Below are 24405 nucleotides of genomic sequence, written 5' to 3' on the forward strand. Positions count from 1 at the left end.
CTGTGCAGAATTTGAGGACAAGACCTCAGCAGTCACCCTTTCTATCAGATACTCCCCTCCTCCTCTTCCTCCTCCTAAGGAGGTTCAGGGGAGGGCGAGATGGTTCCAGCCCCGCCCATAGGGAGCCCACGGCAACCTCGTGGCCACCTCCACTCTGGGAACCCCACCTTACTCCTGGTAAGAGATGCTACAGCGGTCAGCGCACACAGGTTCAGTGGAACCGCAGCTGGTGGATCACACAGGCAGGCGCAGGCCCCCAGGAGAGCTAACGCAGTCACAGACGCAAGGCAGGAAGGTTGGTGAAGGTCAGCCGGCCAGCCACTCTGGGCCCAGCCTGGAAGCTGAGCATACGCAGAGGACATTTACTAATGGAGAAAGTTCTCTGACCTTCATTCTTGGCTTGGAAAAGAAAATGTGTTGAAACAGGTGGGGAAAATGTTAGCTTTAGGAAGGTTCAGACAGAGGAAGAGAAGAGATGTTACCTAAGACATTTTCAGGCCAGAACTTTTCCAGGTGGTACCAAATCCCACTCGGGTGTGGAGTCCTGGAGAGCAGTTCCCCGCCCCCTTTTGCTTCTGTGGCTTCTGCTGAAACACTGGTCAGTGAGCAGGTCTGCGGGCGCAAGTCAGAGCCAGGTGACTGCCAGAGACAAGGCTAATCGCAGTGCGCTGAAGACCAGGCTCGGCCACATGTGCTGAAAGTCCACTCGGAAATGTCTGTCTGGGCCTCAACAAGTCCCTAAAAACCAGTCGACCACACACTGATGGGTGACTGGACCATTGGGCACTGGAGGGCTAATTTAATGTTTTAAATTTAAAGCTTTTAATGTTTTAATGTTTCAGTATTTCAAATCTGCAAACTTGGCAAATTTACCAAAATATTTATTAAAGTCTCTAGCGATTTATATTTGATGGATTGGCAGGGCCTAAGAGAGCTGTAGGAGTCTGGGCTCTGGGGCCTCTATATTCTGCAGATAACTGCCAGCCCCTCCCTCTCTGAGTCAGGCAGTCCGGGGGGATCCATGTGCTGATTGCCTTTGCCTTTCCTCCCTCAGAGAATTCCTTTACGTCCCGGTGCCCTCCAGGATCCCTACAGCAGCACAAGTGAAACGTCCCTTAAAACATCAATAAGCTGATAAAATCATCACTTCCAGTAAGATTGCCAAAGTCTCAATAAAGAATCAAAAGAAACAAGTTGTTGACAGATCTGTTTATTTATATATATGGTCAATGAATTAGTCATTTTGCCAATTGATTTGTGACTTAATTGGCTTTCATTGAATTGGAAGGGCAGCTGGGGACAGCCCAGGAAAAGAGACAATGAAATCTGCAACATTCCAGTGGGGAACTGGGCCTTGAGCAGGGAGAGAGAGGGAGGCACCAGGAATGGACGTGGCCTGGGAACTGAGGGGGATGTGCGGATGGGGGAGGAATGGGCAAGAAGCACTGATTCTGCGGCACCTCTCTGAGGATGTATAGCCTTGACTATGATTAAAAAGTAAAGAACGGTCTTCCCTTTTTTTTCTCATTTGATCCTCACACAGTCTTGTGAAGCAAGGCAAGTCTTTTAATTCCATTTGCAGAAGACTAAACAAGCCTAGAAATGTGGTTTACCAAGATTAAAGTTAAGACTTTACAAAACTTAAAGCTCAAACCCAATTTTTTAGAGTCTAAGATCCATGTTCTTGTCTGTTTCACAGATGAACTCTCAGTAAAGGACAGACTGACCCAGAGGATGGACCACTCCGTTCTCAGTGCTTTGCACACGGTAGGTGCACAGAAAATGTATCTTTAATAAATGAATAATGATGATGACAGCAAGGATGATAATAATTAAAATAGCTAATGTATATTGAGTTTGCAGGAATTATTTAATTTTCAACCATATGTGATAGTTCATATTATTAAACCCATTCTGCAACAGCATGATGGAACCAACAGACCTTGTAATGAAGCATGAAGAAGAAAATGCTGGACCAAGCAATGCTTTTCCCCCAGGAAAACTGCAGAGAGTAGCTTGATTGTGTAACAGGAAACCGCGTCTGTAATCCAACCCCTGGGTCCTCAGTTTATACTTAGGTTCCTGGGCCACGTGGTTCAAATATTTAGAGAAATTCTAAATAGCCCAACTGTGCCTGTTAGCTATTTGTCCTTAGAGGGGATGCTGTGAGGAAAGGCTCACAGCCCTCACCAGTTTCCAAGTCCCAGGGCTTTGCCTGTCCCGGTGCCTCGCCCATCACTTCTGCCCCATCCTCCACTCCGCCTGCACTTGTCTGATTGTACATGACCTCTTTCCTGGAGACAAGTATCTGCTTTCTCATTTCAGCCTGCCCAACACACCACAACCAGGGCAATCTGCTTTAAGAGGATCTCAGATCACAGTACTCTCTTGCTCAAAACTGCTGCGGGACTCCCCAGTACCTGGGAGCAAAGGGTCTCAAACAAGAGCCTGCCTCAGAGCTTGCTGGGCCCCCTCCCCAGAGTTTCTCATTTAGTAGGTCTGGGGTGGGACTGAGAATTTGCATTTCTTGTAAGTTCCCAGGTGGTGCTTGTGCTGCCCAGGCTGCTGGTCCAGGGATCACACTTTGAGAAGCACAGCTTTAAATAAAAGCCAAAGGCCTGGCATTCCAGCCCTTTCATCATCAGGTGGCAGTCCTCGCGTCCTGCATCTACTTCCATGAAATGTCTTATGCACATTCCGCTGTTAACAGTTAGGGCCGCCACGTGTGTTCCTGCCTCTGCATATCCACTCATGCTGTGTCTCTGCCACAAATGCCTGTGCCTCTCCGCCTTCCCCACCGTTCCCCCAGCTTCTCTGTACATCTGTGTCTTACACAGATCCTTCCCCCTCTGCTCCAAGCCACCTGCTTCAGGAAGCCTTTCCTTACTTCTCTGAGCAGGACAGGTTCATTCCTTCTTTGCTCTTAGAATAATTTATCAGCTCCTCTCTTCTAGTGCTTATCAATTTCAACCTCAATGTCTGGTCCTATACGTCTGTGTTTTCTGTGCCCTGCTAGAATGTGCGCTCACACAGAGGCAGGGAGGGTATAGCTGAGCTGGTTGAAGTCTCCTCCCTGCTGCTTACTAGCTGTGTGAACCACCACACTCACCGCAGCCTCTCCAGATCTTAGTTTCCTTCCTCATCTGTAAAAGGAGAGGAATAATAACCTGCGATGGTTTTTAGCATGTCTGAAAGGGCTTTGATACCCCTTTCCCTGAATATGGCCTGACCTCGGTGATGCTCGCAGCTGATAGAATGCAGTGGAAGTGATGCTACGTGATTCCGAAGTGAGGTCACAAGAAGCCGGCCAGCTTCTGCCTGGTTCTCTTGGGCTGCTCCCTCTCGGCACCCAATCACTCTCCATGAAGGACCAATGCAGACGTTCCAGCTGACGGCCCCAGTGGAGGTTCCGCGACAGCCTCAGCAGCCAGACCTGTGAGCCTCAGGTGACTTCGGCCCTCACTGTCGCCTGAGGCATGTCCATGGAGCGCTGCCAGCTGAGCTGAGTCCACCCAGAGCCACGAGGATGGGTAACGAAATGATTGTTCCTGCCGCACGCCACTAGATCTGGGGGTGATTGGTTCAGCGACAACGGATAACTACTCTACATGCTTATTTGAAAAGTTAAATGAGACAATGAAGAGTTTGAGTTTGAGTACAACCTTATACAGTAAGCACACTGAGAAGAGGCGTCTTGGGGTGCATGCACTCGGCCATCCCCTCAACCTGACCCACATTAAAATTTTAGGTTTTGCCTATATGCCCTCTTCCAAGTTGTCTACTCTGTCACACAGATTAGATCCATGTTACACAAGCCACAGGCTTCTCCCAAAGCTCAGAGCAAGGCAGCAGTTCTCTTGATGGTTGGTTCTACCCAAGACCTAGGAAAAATGTGACCTTGACCATCCCCTCTTGTCTCCAGTAAGGAAGTGCATTCAGAGGCTGTGTGATGATGCCGGGGCTCTTGGCACAGACATGATCTTCAATCTGTACTTCCTCTGGCTCCTTAGATAATTATCGGGAAACTTTACCCTGTGTCTGATCCTGGTTCTCAAAGGGCCATTGTGGATTTTATAGTGGGCAGGCTGGAAGACATGGACCCACATTCCTTGACACGCTTTCTGTTGAGAGGTGGTCTACACCCCCTCCCCCTGAATCTGGGCTTAACCAACAGAGCATGGAGCAGTGACGCTCTGTGACTTCTGGGGTTCAGCCAGAAAAGGCCCAGATGCTTCAGCCTTCCAATTAGGTCTCTCGGGATTGTCCCTCTTGAGCCCCTAGGTGTTAGGGTTCTCTAGAGAAACAGAACTAATAGAAACAGAACAAAGAAACAGAACTAATAACATGTTTTAAGGAATTATCTCACCTGATTGTGGAGCCTGGCAAATCCAAAATCGGCAGGGTAGGTGGATAGGCAGGCTGAAGACCCAGGGAAGAGTTGATGTTACAGTCTTGAGTTCCAGGGAAGTCTGGAGGCAGAATTCCCTCTTCTTTGGGAGAGGTTAGTCTTTTCCTCTTAAGGCCTTCACCTGATTGGATGAGGCCCACCCACATTATGGAGGATCGTCTGCTTTATTCAAAGTCTACTGATTTAAATGTTAATCTCACCTAAAAAAAACCAAAACCAAAACCACAACAAAACAAAACAAAACAAAACAAAATGCTTCACAGTGACATACAGACAGTGTTTGACCAAATATCTAGGTACTATGGCCTTATCAAGTTGACACATAAAATTAACCATCACAGGTCCTTTCACTTGGAATCCAGTGGCCAAGAAAGGCTACAGGGAAAGGCAAGGCCTTCGTGCCGTGGTTGGCAGTCACAGTGGAGCTTAACCTGCCGGCTGTCTAGCCCAGGTGCCAGACATTGAGAGAAGGCACCTCCAGCTGACTCCAGTTCAGCCCTCAGCTGTGAGAATCACTCCTGCCCATTCAGTTCTTTCCAGCTGAGGCCCCCAAATGCAAGGAGGGGAGACCAGTCACCCCCTTCTTCCCTGTTCACACTCATGAGCCACAGACCCCATGAGCACAGTGAAGTGGTGGTGAAGTGGCTTTACGGCACTGTGTTTGGGATGGTTTGGTAGACAGTAACACATAACTGAACTACTCACATCTTTAGGAGAAATATTCCTACGTAGTCCTCAAATATTGCTGAGGGAGGATTTTGTTGGCATGGCTGAAAGCCTATAGCTCCCCAAACAGTACTCATTACACCAAATACTAAGACTTCTCACCTCTTCCTGTCTCATCTTTCTTTGTTTTCCTTCCCCAGAAATACAGCCTTCTCTGAACCAGCTCAAGAAATCTCAGTTTTAAAGTATTAACTCCCAAGTTCCCCTCATTTCATCTTCTCATGTTCCACTGAACCCTCAACAAAAGAAGTCTATAGGATGGATCACTTTAAAGCTTTAAAAGGAATCCAGTTATATATAGGCTCTGGAATTTATATTTGATAAATTACTTAGCTGAGGCTACGTCCGGGGTTACTCTATTAATAAAAAGAAAAAAAACATCATAATTACTTGAGTTAGTGAGTGTTTCTTTCCATCTACAAGGGCTCTCTTGTGAATTTCACAGTTTCCCTTGAGCTGGCTGCGAGCCACTTGTAATGAAGGACACTGGGAACATACACAAATAATAAGATTGCTTTGGAGGGAAATACATTTCCTTAGGAAGGGAAGAGAAGGGAACAGGCTATTTGTTTCCCGGACTCCACTGCCCAGCCCAGACCGGTGTAAAGAGCCATGCCCACTTTTGTTGAGGGGAGGGAACAAGGGGATGGAAAATCTGGCTCTCCACATCCCGCCTGCAGAAGGACTCTAGGCTCATCCTTTCTCTTTAAACTTTTCTGAGCAAGAATGTTTGGGAAAATGTCATTAGAACCTTGGTGTATCTCTAAGATATGAAAATGGGATTGCAGAGGGCAACATGGGGCACCCTTTCCACACGGGGTGTAAATGAGTCACAATCCAACTGAGAGAGGCAAGGATGACTGTCAAATTGATTAGACGAAGGGGAATCCTTGATTCCACCTTTTCCCCTGAGGGAGCGGGGAGTCTCAGAGTCCTGCTTTCTAGTCCAAACTCAGCTCTTGGTGCCATTTCTTAAAAGGCACCTAAAAAACTTGAACAGTACGGAAGAAATCCATGGCAATAGTGAAGGAATTAAAAGACACGTCCTAAAGGAAAGAAGGGGACAGAATGCAAGTTAGTCCTCAACAAGACCTGTCGCCCAGGTCTCTGTCATCACCTGCAGACTAGGGGAAGAAGGGTTGAGGTGCCGAAAGGGCATTTGAGACATTGAAAGTTCTATAGAAGTTCTGATCAAGACTTTGACCGCGTGTAGATGGGAGGAATTTCAAATGCCTTGGATGAAAGAGCCAAGATCCAAAGTTAACTTACCAACCCAGAAATATGTACACAATTTAGCAAGCCCTACTGCAGAGAAAAAGACAGATGAGAACTTGAAAGCCTTGGACATGCAGCAATCATGCATCTTAGGGCTGCCTTGAAGGTTACTGAGATCTTGGGGCGTGTAGATCAGCTACAGCCTTCCAAATGCATGCACACTTCTCCTCTGCACTGCTCAGGGACCAGCCCTTTCACCCCACATTTTGGAGACTGTCGGTCTGAAAAGGCAGAGCCCCAGGGGCAGAGGACAGGGCAGCCGTGGGTGCACGGGCAGTTAAGAGTGCCTCCACAGGGTGCCAGCCACATGTGAACCTGGACGTGGCAGCTGCCCAGATCTAGCTTCCCAACCCGACCCACCACATCTCATTTCTTAGTTAAACTAGCGTAGCTTCAGGGCATAACTTTTCTTGCATTTAACTTTCTGTACTTTCTTCCAAGGTGAGGCTTGGAAGCATCATACTAACATAGATTCCTCTGAATTTCCTGTACATTGTTAAGTTGTCCCTGGGTCTCTTTGGGGAAAGAATCCCATGACTTTTTTAGGGGGTGGGGGGACTCTGAAAGGTTAAAAAATTACATGTCCTATACTTTTAAAAATTAATCAATCTGTTCTTACAGTCAGATTCATACCAACCACCCATCCCGCCCAAAAAGTGCCTTCTTAATACAGGGTCACCCGGAACTTGACAGAACACAGGACGTGCTTTCGAATTTCAATAAACTGGGGAAAGAGAGAACTTGGATTTCAGGGACTTGAAGGAAATGACAGGAATCTGCCACGAACTCTTAATTAGTGTACTGCATGTTGAAGCTCACGATTATTTTTAATGACCTCAAGTAATGAATCCAAAGTTTAAAAACACCAAAATTACTTAACTGGCAATAAAGTCAGAGTGCGTATTGGAAGAGCAATTATTTATTTCTGCTCTGGAATTCTTTTGAAAGGGTTTGGGCATACTGACCTCCCTGGGCGCAAGCTGGTCAGATGGAGTTCCCTGGTGACGATGTCTCTTTAAGGAACGCTCATAGTGAGCTCTGAGGAATAGCTCCCCTTTTAGTCTGGATGCTAGGAGAAGGCAGCAGGCCCAGGAGATATATATATATATGTGTGTGTGTGTGTGTGTGTGTGTGTGTGTGTGTATATACACACCACATCTTCTCTATCCATTTGTCTATTGATGGACAATTAGGTTACCTCCATATCTTGGCAATTGTAAATAAAGCTACAACGAACACTGGAGTTCATTTCTCTTTTCAGATTAGTGTTTTTGTTTTCTTTGGGTAAATACACAGAAGTGAAATTGTTGGATCATATGGCAGTTCTATTTTCAGGTTTCAGGTACTGTTTTCCATAGTGTCTATACCAATTGACAATCCCACTAATATTGCATGAGGGTTTCAGTTTTCCTCTTGTACAGGGATGGGGGGAGAAATAGGGGTACTTGTGTAACGTGGTGACTTTGATGAGCAAGTTAGCCCATGTATGTGAGATGCTCAGCACAGGGCCAGGCACACAGTAGGACATATGTGTATGTGTCAAATATTAAACTTTGGCTTGAGAAAGAGTTAGCTGGCCAAATGCATTGGAATGGAGGAAAACTGAAGAGGGGGACAAATGAAGATGCTACCGCATAGTACTGTTCGAAGAAGAAGACTTGAGTTGGGGAGGCAGAGAGGGGACAGGGAAGATGGCAGGGGTGGGGCTCACTGGGCTTCACAAGGGAGTGATTTCCATTTAGGGGGATGGTGGTGTCTGTTATCAATTTATTCACTCAGTGAACAGCCATTGATCACCTGCTGCATGCAAAGGACCCAGTAATGTGTGGGGAGGTGGAGGAATACTGCAGAAATACAATTGCTTTCCAAGCAATCCTTCTACTTCTCATTTTTGATGTATTCCTTCTATTTCTGTATATTACGTGATGCTCAGAGGCCAGATTTCAGTAAGTTTGAGAGGTCGATGGGGCATAAGGCTGGAGGTGGTAATAGAAAATGTGAGACTGAATTTTGGAAGTGAAATGAGGACAGAGTGGAGACTTGGGAACGATTTACATGGAACAATTGGGCTAGATAAGCTCTGTGCGGGAGACTGGATAGGAAGCAGGGAGAAGAGGGCTGGAGAGACGCGGCAGGGATGGCGCTAAGCTGCCTTATCTCTCTTCTCCGCAGAGAGCACACACTAGAAAACGGAATTTCTGACGAGACCCGTTTCTGGAAAGAGAGTGCTTCTGACTCGGGTGTTTGCAAGCAGGGGCTCCACGGAAGTTCTAACCTATGAAACTTCATATGTTGATCCCTTCAAAGTACCTCTAGCTTTTCAAAGTTCCATTTTGTTTAGTTGGTTTTACTTCAGAGAAATTGCGTAATCACTCAGCTCTTCCTTTGCTTCTTCCTCTGTGTCTCACCCTCTCCTTCATTTTCCTCGTCTTATTTTCTTCCACTTTTCACCCTTTTTCTCATGTATTCCTAGTCCCTCCCTCCCTCCCCTCTCCTCTTCTCCCCTCCCTTCCCTCCCCCATGGAGGTTGAGTCAGGAAGGAGGAAAGTGTCCACACTTTCCAGTTTGTTTTCCTGCACCGGAGCTGTGGCTTCAAACCAATAGAGAAACTGTTTGGGAGAAAGAGACCTCCGAGGATTCGGCCCTTATCAAAGGCACATCGGCGTCCGGGCAGTGGACTTCCTGTTTACACAGCTCTCCTCCTCTGGGGAGGCTCAGCTGAGCCTGGCCAGCTGTGGCCTGGGCAAGCCGCCTAGCTCCAAAGCCCAGCATCCCACCGGTTGGTGTGGGGGGCTCAGGCTTGCTGGAAACCCGCAGCGTCCATACCTGTCCCCCGCCACCAGCGCTCTCCACACCTGAACGTCCTCGGTTTCTGAATACCCACTTCCCCCGCATCCCCAGTCTCTCTCCGTCAGGTGCACTGGGGGCCTGCACTCTTCAGAAGCCAGGCTGGGACACTTCCTACCTCTATTTCCCTGTTGTGTAACTGGTCCACAGGGGGCATGGCTGCCTGGGCTTCTCTGGGCTCTCTGGCCTGGAGCCAGGACCCCCGTGTCTCTACACTGCAAGGCACTTGGGGAGTCATCACCCATCCTCACCTATTTATTTAATCCCTGCTATGTTCTCTTCACTGTCCTAGGGGCCTGGTGCACAGGTGGAAATGAACAGGCTCTCTGCCCTTACACGCTTACGTTCACAGACAGACGATGAGGGAGAAAATGTCAAATGATAAATGGGTTGGGGGCAGTTAGGGTGCAGGCAGGACTGAGGAGGAGAGGGGGTCTGCTTGAGGACCAGAAGAGGGCTCCCTGGGGGGACTTCTTTAAATTGGGGGTGAAGAGGGGGCAGTGTGGGAAGATGCAGGGGACAGTGCTCCAGGCAAGGGAACCCTAAGTACAAACGTCCTGGTCCTGAGGAGAGAGCACGTGGGGCTTGGTCAAGGGACAGAGAAATGGTGGGGAGATTGGATCTCAGGAAACAGGTGATGGGGTGTTTTTTGATGAGCACTGGATGGTAACCAGAGGCAGAACTTTCTGAGCCTGTGCGTGGGCTCTAGAGAGATGCTTGAATTTTATTATAAAGGCACAGAAAAAAAGCATTGGAGAATTTTACTCAGAGAGAAGGGTGTGAACAAATTTATATTTTAAAGATCAGTCTGGCAGCTGGGAGCTGTTGGATGCCCAGTAGAGGTGCCATAGAGAACCCCACTGGTGGACACGTGTCCTGCAGCCGGGCCTGGGGTTGCATAGTGGACACCAGGAGCTGAGCCCCGAGCCACGCGGACACTACACCCATGATCTCCGTGATCCTCCCACAGACCTGGGCCATAGATGTGCAGAGGGAGAGTGGCCAGGGAAGGGCAGAAACAAGAGTGTGACACAGTCCATGGGGACCAGCTGTCCTTCGAGTGCCATCCCGAGAGCCTCCCGTGCGAGCCTTTGCTCCCAGCCCATGGGCGTTGGACAAGGAAGTGGCTTCGGTCTTTCAGGCCTGGAGAGGTATAGCTTCAAGGCGACCATTCCTACCTTCCCCTCCGATGACCCCCTGATGGACAGGGTCAAACACATAGTGCTTTTCCCACTAAGGCCCTCTGACCGTGGAGGAGTGGTTGGATGGACGGAGAGGACAGGGTGCCTTTTTAGGGGAATTGTCCCGTGTCCTGTGGGAGCGCTGAGCTTGAATCTCATTCAGGAAAAGACTGTTCCCAAACAGCAAACGTTTAAGATGGCAGCCCCAAAACCGCACTGAGCCAGACACAGAGCCCTAGGGGGCCCGACAGCAAGATGCTTGTCCCAGCTGACCACCAGGCTGGCGGCTGGAGTCCTGGGAAACTTACTGGAGGGAAGCTTTCTTCCTCAGACATCAGGTGGTAACACATCTGTGTGTGAAGTGACCTTTGAATGACTATAGATCCCAAGACTGCGGATCTTCTGCCAACTGTGGCAAAGCCCTTGAGAGGAGGGCTTGCCACCCCAAGGCAGAGCAAATTGGGCCTCAGGTGTTTCGGGACCCTCAGCTGAGGATGGACAGAATAGGGGCTGAAGACCTTGAAGCAGCCCAGGCTAGACTGGGACCAAAAATGCCTCTTGCCACACATGCCATGTGAAAAACTAGAAGTGTGTATATCGTCATCCATCTTACTGTACTCATGATTGCTCAAGGTATGGAATAGCATTTATAATAATTATATGAGAATTATCTCCATGTTTTGAGGACCTGCTGGGTGCTCATTATGCTAAAGATTGAAAATATATTATCTCATTTAATTCTCTCCACAGCTAATATTCTGCCAATGACAAGGTTGGGGTTCAGAGAAGTTAGGTGACTTCTCTGAGGTCACACAGGCTGGAGCCCAGGTCTGCCTAACTCCAAAGCCTGGCCTTGTAGCCTCTGAGCTTGATGTAGACCTTGAAATGAATGCAGACTAAAGTTATAACCTTCTCACTCCAGAGGGTGAATAGAGTCGTTCTTGGCAAATCCTTTTGCATCATCATAATTTGCTGAGTTAAAATCTTCCCCTGGGTATTTTATGCACAGATGCAGGGACCTGGGTCAGTTCTGTGTCCCCTTGGGGGTTGAAACCTGGGCCCAGAGTGAGCCAGGTCAGGGAGCAGCTCTCCGCCCCATGCAGCATACTGACTGCTGCCTTTCCTTGCTTCTTCTCCTTGCTGTTTACTTCTTCTGCTGTAAAAGTAACATGGGCTTGTTACAAGAAATGCAAACATCATGGAAAGATATAATCTGAAAATGTGAAAGTGAATGTAGCAATCAGGGTCCCAGCAGAGATGAGACGGCACACTCCAGTTAACGCCATTTCAGGAGAGTTTAATAAAGGAATTCCTTACAAAAGTGCAGGCGGGACACAGAGTCACCTCCCCTGGAGAGGGGGGAGGGGCGGGAGCAGTCACCAGATACAGAGTCAGGGAGCAGGCCTGGACAGAGGGACAGAGTTCCCACCTTCCATCAGCAGAAGCGGGGCGGGGGGCTGAGGGAGGTGGGGTGACTTGGCTCAAGGTTCCAGGGAATAAACATCCCGTCGTCCTCAGCTCCTGCTGGTGGTGCCGACAGTGGTGCTGGCCAGGTTGGTTCCCAGGGCAGAGGTCAGGCCCAAGAGTGTGGGACTGGGTCTGGAAGGTGACAGAAGATATTCCACACACTGCCCCAGAATCCCATCCTATAAAGTAACCTCTACTGGCAGCTGTGTCTCTAAATATCATCTTAGGAACTGAGTCCTCGAGACACTCACTAAACCTGGACCGTTCCTCCCAACCAAAGCCCCGGCAGCCCACTGCCCTCAAGTTCTGCGGGGCACTGAGTGAGTAGCGTGAGGTCTGCCATATACACACAGAGAATCCCACTAATCAAACGAGAGCGAAAGAAGTTAATGAAGAGGAAGCGGGAGCAGCAACCCAGAGGCTGGGTCCACAGTGACAGGCTGAGAAGAGGCGGAGGATGCCCACGGCTGAAGGCAGAGAACGGGCAGGACACCTGCCCCAACAAGGCTGCAGGACTGGTCCTGCCTCTGCCTCTGGACACCCCTCCCACTTCCACGTGCCACTCTCTCCCCGCAAGCCCTGAGAGCTTCCTGGGCAGCCCGGTGAGGTATAGGCAAAAGCAGGTATAATGAGGCATGGGGGCCCAGAGGCTGTGTGAAGCTATTAGAGAGTTTGATTTAGTTTTCAAACAATCCCTGGGGCTTTGCCTTTTCCCCAAGGCAAAGCATCCCAGGTCCAGAGCACAGGCTCGCTGTCATGCTGTGGTCCTGGACCTGCAGCGGCATATCCCCTGGGACCCGTTAGAAATGCACCTGTTTAGGTGTCACCCAGGCCTGCTGAGTCAGAAGCTCTGGGGTGCTGCCAAGAAATGTGTCCTAAGAAGCCCTCTGATCATCTCTCAAACTTGAGCACCTCTGGTCTGCAGCAGTGATTTCCCACCGTGAGTTTCCCTAAGAGCAAAGAAAGTACTGCCACCTGGTTCCCACCCCCTGCCTCTGATTTTGTTGGTCACAGTCTGGGAATCGTGGTCCTAACGTGCAGCTCGGGCTGAGCCCCTGGCCTGGGCCTTCCCCCAGCAGGACTCTTGCCTCTAGACTTGCTGTTCCTATCTCTTTGCTTTCCTGTATTTCTTTTACTAAATCCTCTTCTTGGATTTGCCTTCTCTTTTTTTCAGCTACTCACCGAAAACAAGTTAGGGTGATAATCGTCTTTCCAAACATGTACTGCGAAAAAAAAAGTGCCTAAACAAGATAGATCCTTGTGAGCAAATCCTCTGGGGGTTTTGCACAGTATGTTAAAAATAATATATTCGATTTTTCCTAACGCTTCAGCCTGTAGTCTTGGGGACTTACAGTGTTCCATATGAAACTTGCCAAGTGATTTTTCTTTTTTAATAAAATGAATACTATAGTTTATGTTAATGTATTAACATACATTACAAATGTAACCACATGAAAGTTTTTAGAGAAATATTAACTTACCACATTATTCAAATTATGCCAATTTGACCAATGCAAAACCCTCAGGGCATGTAAGCAACAGCAACGAAAAAGGTACTGCTTTGTAAATAGTTAACAGGAGACAGTTTTGCTGCCTTCCTTCTTGGGATAGTAGGTCAGGCTTTGGCTAAAGAGAAGGTAAACAAACTTGGACTTGGCTGTGTGACAGGAGAAAACTTCCAGAGAGACAAGACCGAAGAATGCCAGCTGCCCGCAGAGGCTGTCCTATCAGGGACGGCTGGGGTGCGGTGTGGAGGAGAGTGCCTGCTGGAGCTGGCAACCAGGGGGAGGACAGACCACAGACACAGACACGTGAGCAAGGGAGTGAAGATGGTGTGGAGATCTGTGCGTTGTGAGGGAAACAGGGTGGAGCAGAAATGGTTATCAGGGAGGCATCTTGGTGCAGGGGAGGGTCCAGCTGAAGGCTCAATAGAGCCATGGGGTGGAAGGTCGGGGAAGACGCTTGGCCAAAGGAAAGATGCATTTGAGGACCCTGGTGAGATGGTGTGATTGAGGATGGGGAAGCGAAGTGGGGCTGCAGAGGGGAGCTGTGGGAATTTCTTGGAGGGTTTCAACTAAAGGATGTTAAGATCCACACAGAGCATTTTTATTTAGTGCCTACAATGAATTCACACTTTATTGAGCACACAGGGAACCCCAAAGCAAGGTGAGGCTGATCTTTCTTCTCCAGAATCTAACACATTGCTACCTTTGAGATACTTTTCATTCTTCTGAAGGAAAGACACTGAATCCAAAATCCTAAAAGGCTCGAGACCATTACAAAGGCTCTCCTCACATTGTTTAAAATTAAATGTTTAATATTATTTTGTAAATTTTGTTTTCCTTCCATCCATTTTCATTTTTGCTTGGTTTTTCCCTCCAGGCTCTTCTTAAATCGCTGCATCTCTTTTCTCACCATGGATGACGCCCACCGGCCACGTCCAGGGAATCAGGTAGCCCTTTTTGTTTCTCTTTCTGGATGCTGGGAAGTGCAAAGGTCCGAAAACATGCCTTCCCTTGTCCTAAGCATTGGGGGCATACCCAAAGAGTCACAAATCAGGCTGGAGTTACTCCCGAAGACTGGCAGCAGCTCCCTGACTCATTCAGTTTGGGTTTGGCTGGGTCCCTGAGATGGGAGTTCTCAAAAGTGTCTTTAATTCCAGCCACAATTCCAAGCCCTAACCTGCCACAGGTGCCTTCTTCTGTCTTTTGTTTCACTTTGATAGTGAATTGTGTGAGCATGTGAGCGCAAACAGTGGGGAAGTTGCATTTAGTTGCTGGAAACTTCACAAGTTTGTTCCACTTTGATCTAATTCCTGTAAAACAGCCCACGGTGTGTGTTGGGAGAAGAGATGCAAGTCATTTCCAAGCTGCCTTGGACATTCTGTATATGTTTCTAAGCAACCTCTGGGTGGAGACCCGTTTGAGTGGTGGGTGGCTTAGGTTGAGGGGACGAGGTGGAGGACTCTGTCTTATTTTACTTGGAAACCATTTTTAATTAAAAAAAAGTTTTTGCATAGGAGGCCACCTGGCTGCTCTGAGAAAGGATCTGTAACACTGGCATGAGGTGGCGCTGGGGGTCCCCTGGCAGGACAGCTGGTGAAATGAAATTGCTGAAGCTGGAACAGTTGGGAGTGAAGGATGAAAGTCGGGAATTTGAACTCCCAAGAATACATATGTTCAACACTGTGGAGATCTGTGGTTTGTGAACCTTCAGCAAAATTAAGAAATGGTAAAATCCAGATAAAAGAATTTCAGTTCACAGACAAAGGAGCAAAAATGCTTTTCAAACCACATCCTCATTAGCAGACCCATAATCAGATGTGCCATGTGTGCTGACATGTCACAGGGATGGGCAACTCTAAGGAGCTTCTGGGTCCAGCCCAGGGCACAGTTCTCAACGCTTCCAGAGCTGTGGGTCAGGGAGCTGCAGCCGGTGGCAATTACATAACCTCAGTTGTTTGTTTAAATATTTTCTTCAGCAAGTAATTAAAATTTCTTGCAATGAGTGAGCGGTGGACCCAAGATGGAGACTTAGGAGCTGGAAATTTCCATGAAATTGGGCAGAGCTGGTGACCCTTGATGATGGACCCAGGGGAACAGGGCCAAAAGCCCTGGATGAGTGGGAAATCTTGGAGAAGGGCTGAGCTAGGAGCTGGGGTCCTTGAGGATGGGGTGAGACTACAGACAGAGAGCAGCATGGGGATGAGGAAGGGAAGGGAAGCAACAGGCTGAGCCCAGGGTGGGTGGACTGGGGGCCTGTGTACCCTAAGGCCAAGGACAGAGCCTAATCACATGAATCTGAAAAGATTCCTGAATCCTGGCTTCATGAGAACGTCCTGCCCTGGGTACTTCAAACAGCCCAGGCCACCCCAGGAGGAGCCCACTGGGAGACAGCCCCAGGGAAAAAGCTGAAAGGGGGGTGAGGTGGGCTTTAACCCTTTATCCCAGCCTGGTCTCCAGCAAAGGAACAACCTCAACACAGACAGCTGAGGGGATGAACATCACCAAGAGCCCCTGGCACTTCATAAAGATATGGGTTTGATTACAAATGGAGGACATAGGAGGCAGCCCTGAAAAATGAAAGAGCCTCATGTTGGCAGCTTTGAGGGGCAAAACCAGGGAGGGGAACCCCAGCTCAGCACTGCACTCCTTGGAACCCAACATATCAAGCTGCAAAGCCCCCATTGCTAGCCTTCAAACCCACACCATGCAGAGATGGGATGGATCTGGTACGCGTCTGCTACTAATCCTGTGTGGCCCTGAGCAAGTCACTCCCTTTCTCCCAGGTTGAATGAGGTCGCAGATCTAGAGCAGCCAGCCCTGTGTGGCACATAATCAGCGCGTGGGGAACATTAGCGGGCATCATTTTTGTCCTTATTATTCCTGTTATTCTTTATCAGCCTCTACCTTGGCTCCCTCCATGCCACCTGCTCAGGGCAAGGTCTAACTGCCCCCCTTTTCCAACCCAAGAATGCATTTCTTTCACCCACACTCCTGAGCCCATGGCTGTGCATGGCTGGGGGCATGTCAGTCAACAGGGTCACGTGCAGGAGACACTTCTGCATACGTTGCATGTGCAGACCCCATGAGAGTCGCCGTCACGTCACCCCTCTATCCCAGGGCAGCCCCCAGCTAAGTGGATGGTGAAAGAGTGTCCACTGCCTTTTAGGCTCAGAGTGACTCCCTCCTGTCATCATAACCCCTCCCCACCCCCAGCACCTCCCTTTCACCTCTCCACGGCTGATGGTTACTTCTGAGACACACAGGAAGGAGGACTAACAGGTGATACAGATGGTGCAATAAAACACGTGGAGACTCAAGGTTCTGTTACTTTTACACACATGGCTTGGGAAAGTGCTTAACTTGACTTTCCTGATATGCAAAATAGGAACACCATCTCCCTTGCAGTGAGCAGCCATTAGTGTGTGTTTTGTGCCGGGCACAAGGAAGATGCAATGAATGCAACGTTGGTACCTTCCCTGCACTCAGGCGCCTGCCCTGCCCACCTCCAGGGCAATCCAGGGCTGTCCCTTCTCCCCTCTCTGTGAGCTCCAGATGAGGAACCACAGACAAGGAGAGCAGGGCTCAGGGAGGTACAGAGGCTTCCCTGGGTCCCCAGTGTGGTCTGGGACAGGTGGGCATTGACTGTGGGTCCAGTGACTCTTCAAAAGCTCTGTGGATTCTGATGTCTCCTCTTCCTGGGCCAGCCGCCCTATCTTGTACCTGGCCTCTGGGGAGAATGAGGCTCCCAAGGCTGGGCCAGGGATTCAGATACCCCAGAAAGCAGCTCTGGTTTAGGTGAGCAGAGGAGCTGAGGGCCAGGGGAGGAAGTGGGACAGGGACCTGAGGCTTGTCCAGGCTTTCCTGAAGGGAAGGGAGGAGAAAGAGGGGAAAGAGAGCTGGGAGAAGCAGGCATGAACTTAGCGGAGTCCACAAACTCATTCATCCTTTGATAAGGCGGCCATACAATTTATCATTCAAACTAGGACATTCTGAGAGAGAAAGGGCACTATTAGTGATTTTGTTGGGACAATGAGCAGACACTGGGACTGTTTGGGCACATCCGGGGCCAGGATCACTCCATTTTTAAGGACACTGAAAGGGCATCTTAACAGCATCACCGATACTCTATTGCCCAGGGGACTACTCCCTCTGGCCTCTCTTTGGGAATCTTGAGGTTCAGGCCCTCCCTTCTCTGGGACCCAGGCTCCAGGCCCTTCCTCCTTGGGCTTCCCGAGTACAGACCAGGCTTGGGGAGGCCAGTTGGGGTCCCCTTTGGAACTGGACTCCCTGGAAAGGCATAATGACGGGGATCTGGCCCCTGCCCTCCTGCCACTTGAGAATGTGGGCCAGGAAAGTACCCTGTGGGTTAGATCTGATTTTGCTATTCTAGAGAAGCCTACAGCTCTTTAGGAAAGGAAAAAAAAAAAAAGTAGCCATTTGATGCATACTGTTATTACTACTGCATCCTCATTTTAGAAACATAAGCATTTTTTTAACTCATTAAATCAAGGAAATCTAGTGCTATCCTCTAACTTCTTTCCTTCTACTCAGGGAGGGTGAGACACATCCATGGGTTTTATGTGCACAAGCCCAGTACACTTTTGACCACTGTCTACAATAAAAATTGCATTTGACGTTATGAAACATACACACACACGTGTGAATTGTTCTTCCCTTTAGTAAGTGTGACATATGCCCATATTTTCCAATTTATTCTCTTCTTTTCTATTCAGTGCTATTTCATTTTTAAAAATTGCTGCTTCTGACGGGCTATACTGACTTCACAGCCAGAGTTTGCCTAGCATTTCTTCTAAATGGATTCTCATTCGGGGTCTGGAAATACGCTTGGGCCATATAGGGCAGAAGGCGTCTGAAACCCGGCAGCCCTTGCCCTCTCCACGTCCCAGCTCTGAGACATGGAGGCTCCATGGCCGCCCCGGACCTTGGTGCCTGTGTCCATCACACGGGAGAGGGCTGGTCTCTCGTGGGATTGTTGGGAGGACAAGAAGACCATGCCTAGAAAGTACTGCTATGGGCCTGTCAGGTACAGGCTGCACCAGAAATGTCAGCAGGATGGAAAGCACCTGACCAAGGGGCTTGTTTGTCCCCGCTGGGAACTCTGTCCTGCCCACATAAGGAAACGCGCAGTGAATGCATTAGCCTCTCGTTCCCCTTGGCCTCCTGAGCAGGGGGCAGGCCTTGGCTGGGCAGGTGATCTGTCAGGGGAAGAACTGGAAAGAGCTGGTCCCTCACAGGCCTCGTTCCTAGGTGCCAAGGACTCGGCATGGTGCTGGGGGTTCCCACAGTGGCCAGAAGGACAGTCCCCTCCCCCAAAGCTCAGGAATGCTCAGAATGGCTGTTTCCTCACGGCCTACAAGCCTGTGTGACCTGGGCTGATGTTCCCGTGTTCAGGAAAATGCCTGGGAAGAGGCCAGGACAAGGTGAGAGCCTGTGGCTGCATCTGGGGCCTTCTAGGCTGACCGGTCACTCCTCCCCCCGAGCAACTTGTACGGCTGCAGTGCAGTGCTTGGTTGCTGCTCAGGAAAGCTGAGCTCAGACCCTGCTGCCACCCACCTTCCCGAGCTCTCGGCCCCTGGCCGGACCTCCTCCCGGCTCTGGCTGCCAGCATCTGCCTTTAGGCCAAGCCAGCAGCATCCAGGTGCCTGGAGCCCTCCACCTGGGCAGGGCAGTGGGAAAGACCTGGGTACCCCTAGAAATGAGGCCGAGAATCCTGATGGTTATGGAGGTGGGAACCCCTCCAGTCTGTCACTTCCCACTCGTGTCTATTTGTGGTCACACAGCCTCCGTTTCCTGTAGCTGATCCCTGTAGATTGTTCTTTTCTGCTCAGTATTTCTGGAATCATTTTCCTCTAGGGCTCTTGCTGGGTCCTAAGGTCTGGCCAGCCATCCACTGCCTGTGATGAAGCACCAGCAGCAGAGATCTCGTCCCTGGGGACCTGTATTGGCCGTGGCCGTCCTCCCCCTGAGCCCCCGGCTGCAGAGCCCAGGCCAGCTGGACCCCAGCCCAGCACTCGCTGCCCCCGTGGTCTGCACAGGGAGTGTGTGCAGGTCCCCACGGGGGGAGGAACGCTCAGAAGGAGGGGCCTCTGGGGAAAGGGATGATTCTTTAATCTAGACTCACAGGAAATGAACCACTGTAGTTCTTCATGTGATGGGGACTTCAGGGGGAAGGGTCAGGCACAGGGGATTCTAGAGAAGGGTCATGTGTGTGACCACTGACATACGGACAGTAGAGTAAGATGAATTGGATCCAAGTAACGACTGACCAGTGTGACCTTGGGTGCATGAATGAACGCACAACCTTGCGAGCATGGCTATCTTTATTTTAGAGATGAGCAAAGAAAGCATCCAATATGATAGCATCCTGTTGATTTATCAGGCAGTCATTCAAAAAATATTTCTTTAGTACCTTCTGTGTACCAGCCGCAAAGAATAATTAGTGAGTGAAACAGACCGAGCCCCTCTCTTCCTGCGTGGTATTAAACCTCTCCTGTGGGGAAGCAGTCCGCAAGCAAGTAAACACGGCAGGCGGTGCTGTGGACAGAAAAAAGCAGGATAGGGTGCCAGGGCACATGCAGGTGAGGAGCGGCTGTACGGGATGAGGGGGTCTGCAAAGGCTTTTCTGACAAGGTGATGGCGATCAGAGACGGAAGGAAGGGAGGGGGTAAACCATGTGCTTTCTAGGCAGAGACCACCAAGTGCAAAGGCCCTCTGCCAGGGGCAGTCCTGGCCTGTTCAAGGGAGAGGAGGCCAGTGTGGCCACAGTAGAGAGAGGTGACATCAAAGAGATGGCAGGGACCCACAGGTGAAAGCCTCTGTTGGCCACTGGAGGGTCTGAGTAGGGGTGACATCACCATGCCCGGCCACCCTTGCTGCTGTTGAGAGGACACTGCAGGACATGACGGTGGGCCAGCTTAGGGGCTAGTGTAAGGATTCAAAGAGGAGATGACTGTGGCTTGGATCAGATGGTAGCATGGTGATTGGGTTCTGGATATATTTTGAAGGTAACTAATTGGGTTTGGTAATGGTTTAGCTGAGGGCTGTAAGATAATACAATAAATCAAAGACAACTAAAAGGTTTTGGCCTGAGCAACTGGAAGAAATGGAGTTGTTATTTGCAGAAATCGGGATGAGCAGGTTGGGGGGAAATTGGGAATTAGCAGTTTCATTTTGCATATGGTAAATTTCAGAGGAAGAGCTGAGCTTACAAGGTGAGAGTCCAGGAGAGAGATCACTGGTTTCCTTAACCTTCACATGGAGTTCAAGGCCAAGAGAGTGAGTGAGTTCACCTGGTGCTTAAGAAGAGCATCTGAGGACTGAGTCCCGGGGTGTCCCTGTCTGGATGATGTCTGGAGGCTGAGAAGGAAGCAGCAAAGAGACACAAGAAGGCATGAAGCCAAAGAAACAGCCAGGAGTGGCCTCGTGACAGCCAACCAGAAAACGTGTTTCCAGGAGGGTGTTCCACGATGTCCAATGACGCCAAGAGATTGAAGAAGCTGAGGACTGATAACCGACCATTCGATTTCCCAGCAGGGCTCAATGGCGCCCTCGACAAAGAGCAGCTCTAGTGGAGTGAGTGGTAGGGTGGGTTCAGGAAGGATAAAAGAGAGAGGAGAGGAGGTGGACATAGCAAATACAGGCAACATTTCTGAGGACTTTTGCGTGATAAACAGAAATACTGTAGAAGCTGTAGGGGGACCTAGGGGTAGAAGATACAGTATAGAGGCTGTTTTTATTTTTGCCTTGTTTTGCTTTCCAAGGGAGCTATCATAGCATGTTGGCATGATGGAGAGAGTGAAAGATTGATGGTGCAGGAGATGGGGGAATTTAGGAGAGATGTCCTTTTGCAGGTGAGAAGCACTGGGCACCACTCCCAGGTGACAGCAGTGACAGTGGGTACAGGATGGACAGACAGTGGATGAGAGGGGAAGCTCAAGGAAATGCCCTTCTTACCTCTTCCTTTTATTCTGACATAGAAGCCAGACCATCAGCTGGGAGTGAGGAGGGAGAGGGGGATGAAGATTTAAAGAGAGAGGAAAGTGTGGAATCAGCACCCAGGAGAAGGAGGAGCAAATGGAACAGGGAAGTGTGGCAGCACTAAGGACCCACTTCTGGTGAGTGTCAGGAATTTAAACAGACCGGATAGCGGGGATGTACTTTTTTCTCTGAACTCCAGTCAGCTACAGAGGTGCAGGCAGGCGCTCTGTGGACTGAGTTAGATTGAACTGGGGATGGGTCGTACACCAATCCGCAGCTACTCGCTTTCACTGCAAATCCAAGGCTCCTCCCACCCAGCCTCCCAATCCATAAGCACCCCTTGCCACTCTACTCTCCCCCCTCCATCTAAGGCTTCACTCTGCTTTGTTTCTGTTTGGTTTCATGGGCCAAGAGGTAGCTGCAATTCATTTGCTCTAAAATGAGTGTTAACTTCTGGAAACTTAGCAGAACAACCTCCTTGGAATTTGAGATTAGCTCCAGTCCCAGGTAGGAACACCAGGGCTTGGTTGTGGCTTGCCCGGGAAGCTGCTGCTAGGGTCTGTTGATGCCTCACGACTCGAGGACATCAGCTCACATATCAAATGTTTGTTAAACACCCACTATGACAAGCACTCTTCACCGCAGAGCTCCCCCAATCCCAACAGGACATTACAGAGCCTGCAGCCCAGCAGGGGATGCCCTGGGGATGGATGCACTTGAGAATTCATTGTCCCAGTTTGTCCTCGTTGGACACATAGGCTGTGGGTGGACTGCAGCCTCCCCTCCACACGTCTGGGGCTGGGCTAGCGCTCTCCACAGGCTGATGGTTCAGCCGTCTCACCACCATTTATGTTGGGCAGGTTGGGTTGGTGCTCTTCAGGGAAGGAAGGGCATCTTGGTCCTAAACAGAATCTGTGTACTTTTTTATGGGGGAGGGGCTTAGGGGAGGCTTCTGGGTCATTTATCAGTCTTTACAAGGTAGCAAGCACAGGGCTGAGGGGTCTTTCCTTGGAGTTCAAGCTGAAGCCAGGGACAAATCCCAGAAAAGACCCCTGGGGAGGCTGGGGAGGAGATAGGGCGGTCTCCAAAATGATTCCTTGTGCAAGTGCGAGCCCATGTCCAGAGTCTCATTGCTCCCCACCTGCCTTGCCCCCCATGCCTGTCTAATTGCCTCCAATGATGGTTATTCGGGTGTAATTAGCAGAAATCCTCATCCTAGCTCTTGAGAGGGGTTTATCTGGAACACACAGAAGCCGAGGGCAGGGGGTGCGGCCGGACCTCTCTGTCCACTTCTCACCTGCATCTAGGGCCTCCTGCTCTCTCACCCCCCTTCTCTCTCTGAATCTGTTTCATCCAGTTGTAGCTCCCTCTACGTCTCTCTCTCTCCAGCTACCCACACTCCCGAGAACAAGGCTCTCAGTTGTAGGCACAGAGAAACCCAGAGAACCCGAGGAAGTGTGAATCACAACTCTGTACTCCTGGGGCAGAAAACTGGACCGGGCAGCCAGGGTCAGGTGTCTAAACCATGCAATCAGCTGTACCGAGGGCACCCCTTCATCATGTTTCCCAGCTGTCAGGACCCCATCCTCATGGGGGGGCCCAGCCCGTCTCAGCCGCCATGGTGCAGTTTGTGCCTTACGCAAGGCTGCAGCAGGGGAGTGAGGGGCTGAAATCCAGCTCTCTCTGCCCTCATGCTGGGCTTCCCATGGGAGCTGCGCCCCTGGCAGAATAAGCTCCCATTTCTAACCCACAGCAGGACCCTACGCGGGCTCACAAGGGCAGTCCTCATGGGTCAGTAGATACTCCCCTCCCTGGAAATAATCTACTTCTCTCAGGTCTCAGCTTCAGCAGCACTTCTTTTAAGGAGCCCTCGATGGTGCTCTAAGCTTCCCTGACCCCTGGATGCACCCTGACCTACATTACCATGCTTTACGAAAATGCTCACTTAATTGCAAGACAGTCCCGCAGACTACAGGCTCCCTGAAATCAGGGGGCACGCCAGCTTGCTCACCACAGTATCCATACTACCCACCTCGTACCGGACCTGGCGTGGCAGGTATTGTTGGCTGGCTAAATGAGGGCCATCAGCTGTGTAAAGCATGAAAGGACATGGATTCAGTTATTTATTATTATTATTTTTTAATGCAACATCATTCTGAAGAGTCAACATCATTCCGGGGAATTAATCCAGAGGTTAGGTTGTGAGTTCCTGGTGCTAGGATAGTGGTGGGACATGCTGGGACCAGCACTGCACAGGCACCGGGACACCTACAAGACCCAACCAACAGACTTTTCCCCATCTGTTGGCTAAGCGGGTGAAGCTCAACTTTTAAGATCACCTTGAGCTCCAGCTGGTATCAGAACTTTGCTGAGGGTCTAAGCAGAGGCAGGCAGGATCTTATCCCAACACTGTAGACCCCGGGGAGAAGTGGGGTGAGAGAGAGGGAGCAAAATGGCTTCCACGCACAGGATCCCAGTCTAATGCTCACAACTCTTGGTGATTCTAAGCTCCAGCGTTATATGGGGAGACTGAGAGTCAGGCAGGGGTCTCAAATCACACAGTGAGCAGAGAGAAGACCAGGATTCAAGCACTGGCCTGCTAATCTTCACTGCCACGCCTGTCCCAGGACGCCGCGCTGCCTCTTGACGTGGTCTCTCTAACCCTTCCTTCTCCCTCCAGTTAATCTGCAACTTGGTAACCACATTGCAGTCACCCTAGAAATACCCGGGGTGTACTGAGCATGGGGGTGACGTGGTCACATCTGGGCATGTGGGCAAGAGGGTCTGGAGGACAGAACAGTCTGGATTTAGGCATTTTGGGGCTTTCGTGCTGGCCTCTCCTTTCCAGCATGGTTGACTGGATCAGAGGGAATGTGGTGGAAAGTGTGAAAGGCTGACCGACCTCTGTGAGGACAGAACCCTGTCTGTTGGGCTCAGCCCCTGTCCCCAGTATTCAGGACACTGCTGGCTGAATCAGCATCTGGCTTCCAGCAGAGGC

General features: G+C 50.0%; 1 protein-coding gene across 1 annotated transcript in view; it reads right to left on the reverse strand.

Moving 5' to 3' along the window:
• Nucleotides 1-11736: 11736 nt before the first annotated feature.
• Nucleotides 11737-24405, reverse strand: part of CXCL12 (C-X-C motif chemokine ligand 12) — a 28162-nt gene continuing 15493 nt past the window's right edge. The window contains exon 4 of the mRNA XM_036828931.1: nt 11737-12036. Within this exon, the coding sequence (XP_036684826.1) occupies nt 11952-12036 (85 nt within the window). The 3' untranslated portion in view covers nt 11737-11951. The remainder of the gene's footprint in view (nt 12037-24405) is intronic.

The sequence above is a fragment of the Balaenoptera musculus genome, chromosome 16 (assembly GCF_009873245.2).
Source record: "Balaenoptera musculus isolate JJ_BM4_2016_0621 chromosome 16, mBalMus1.pri.v3, whole genome shotgun sequence".
NCBI lineage: Eukaryota > Metazoa > Chordata > Mammalia > Artiodactyla > Balaenopteridae > Balaenoptera > Balaenoptera musculus.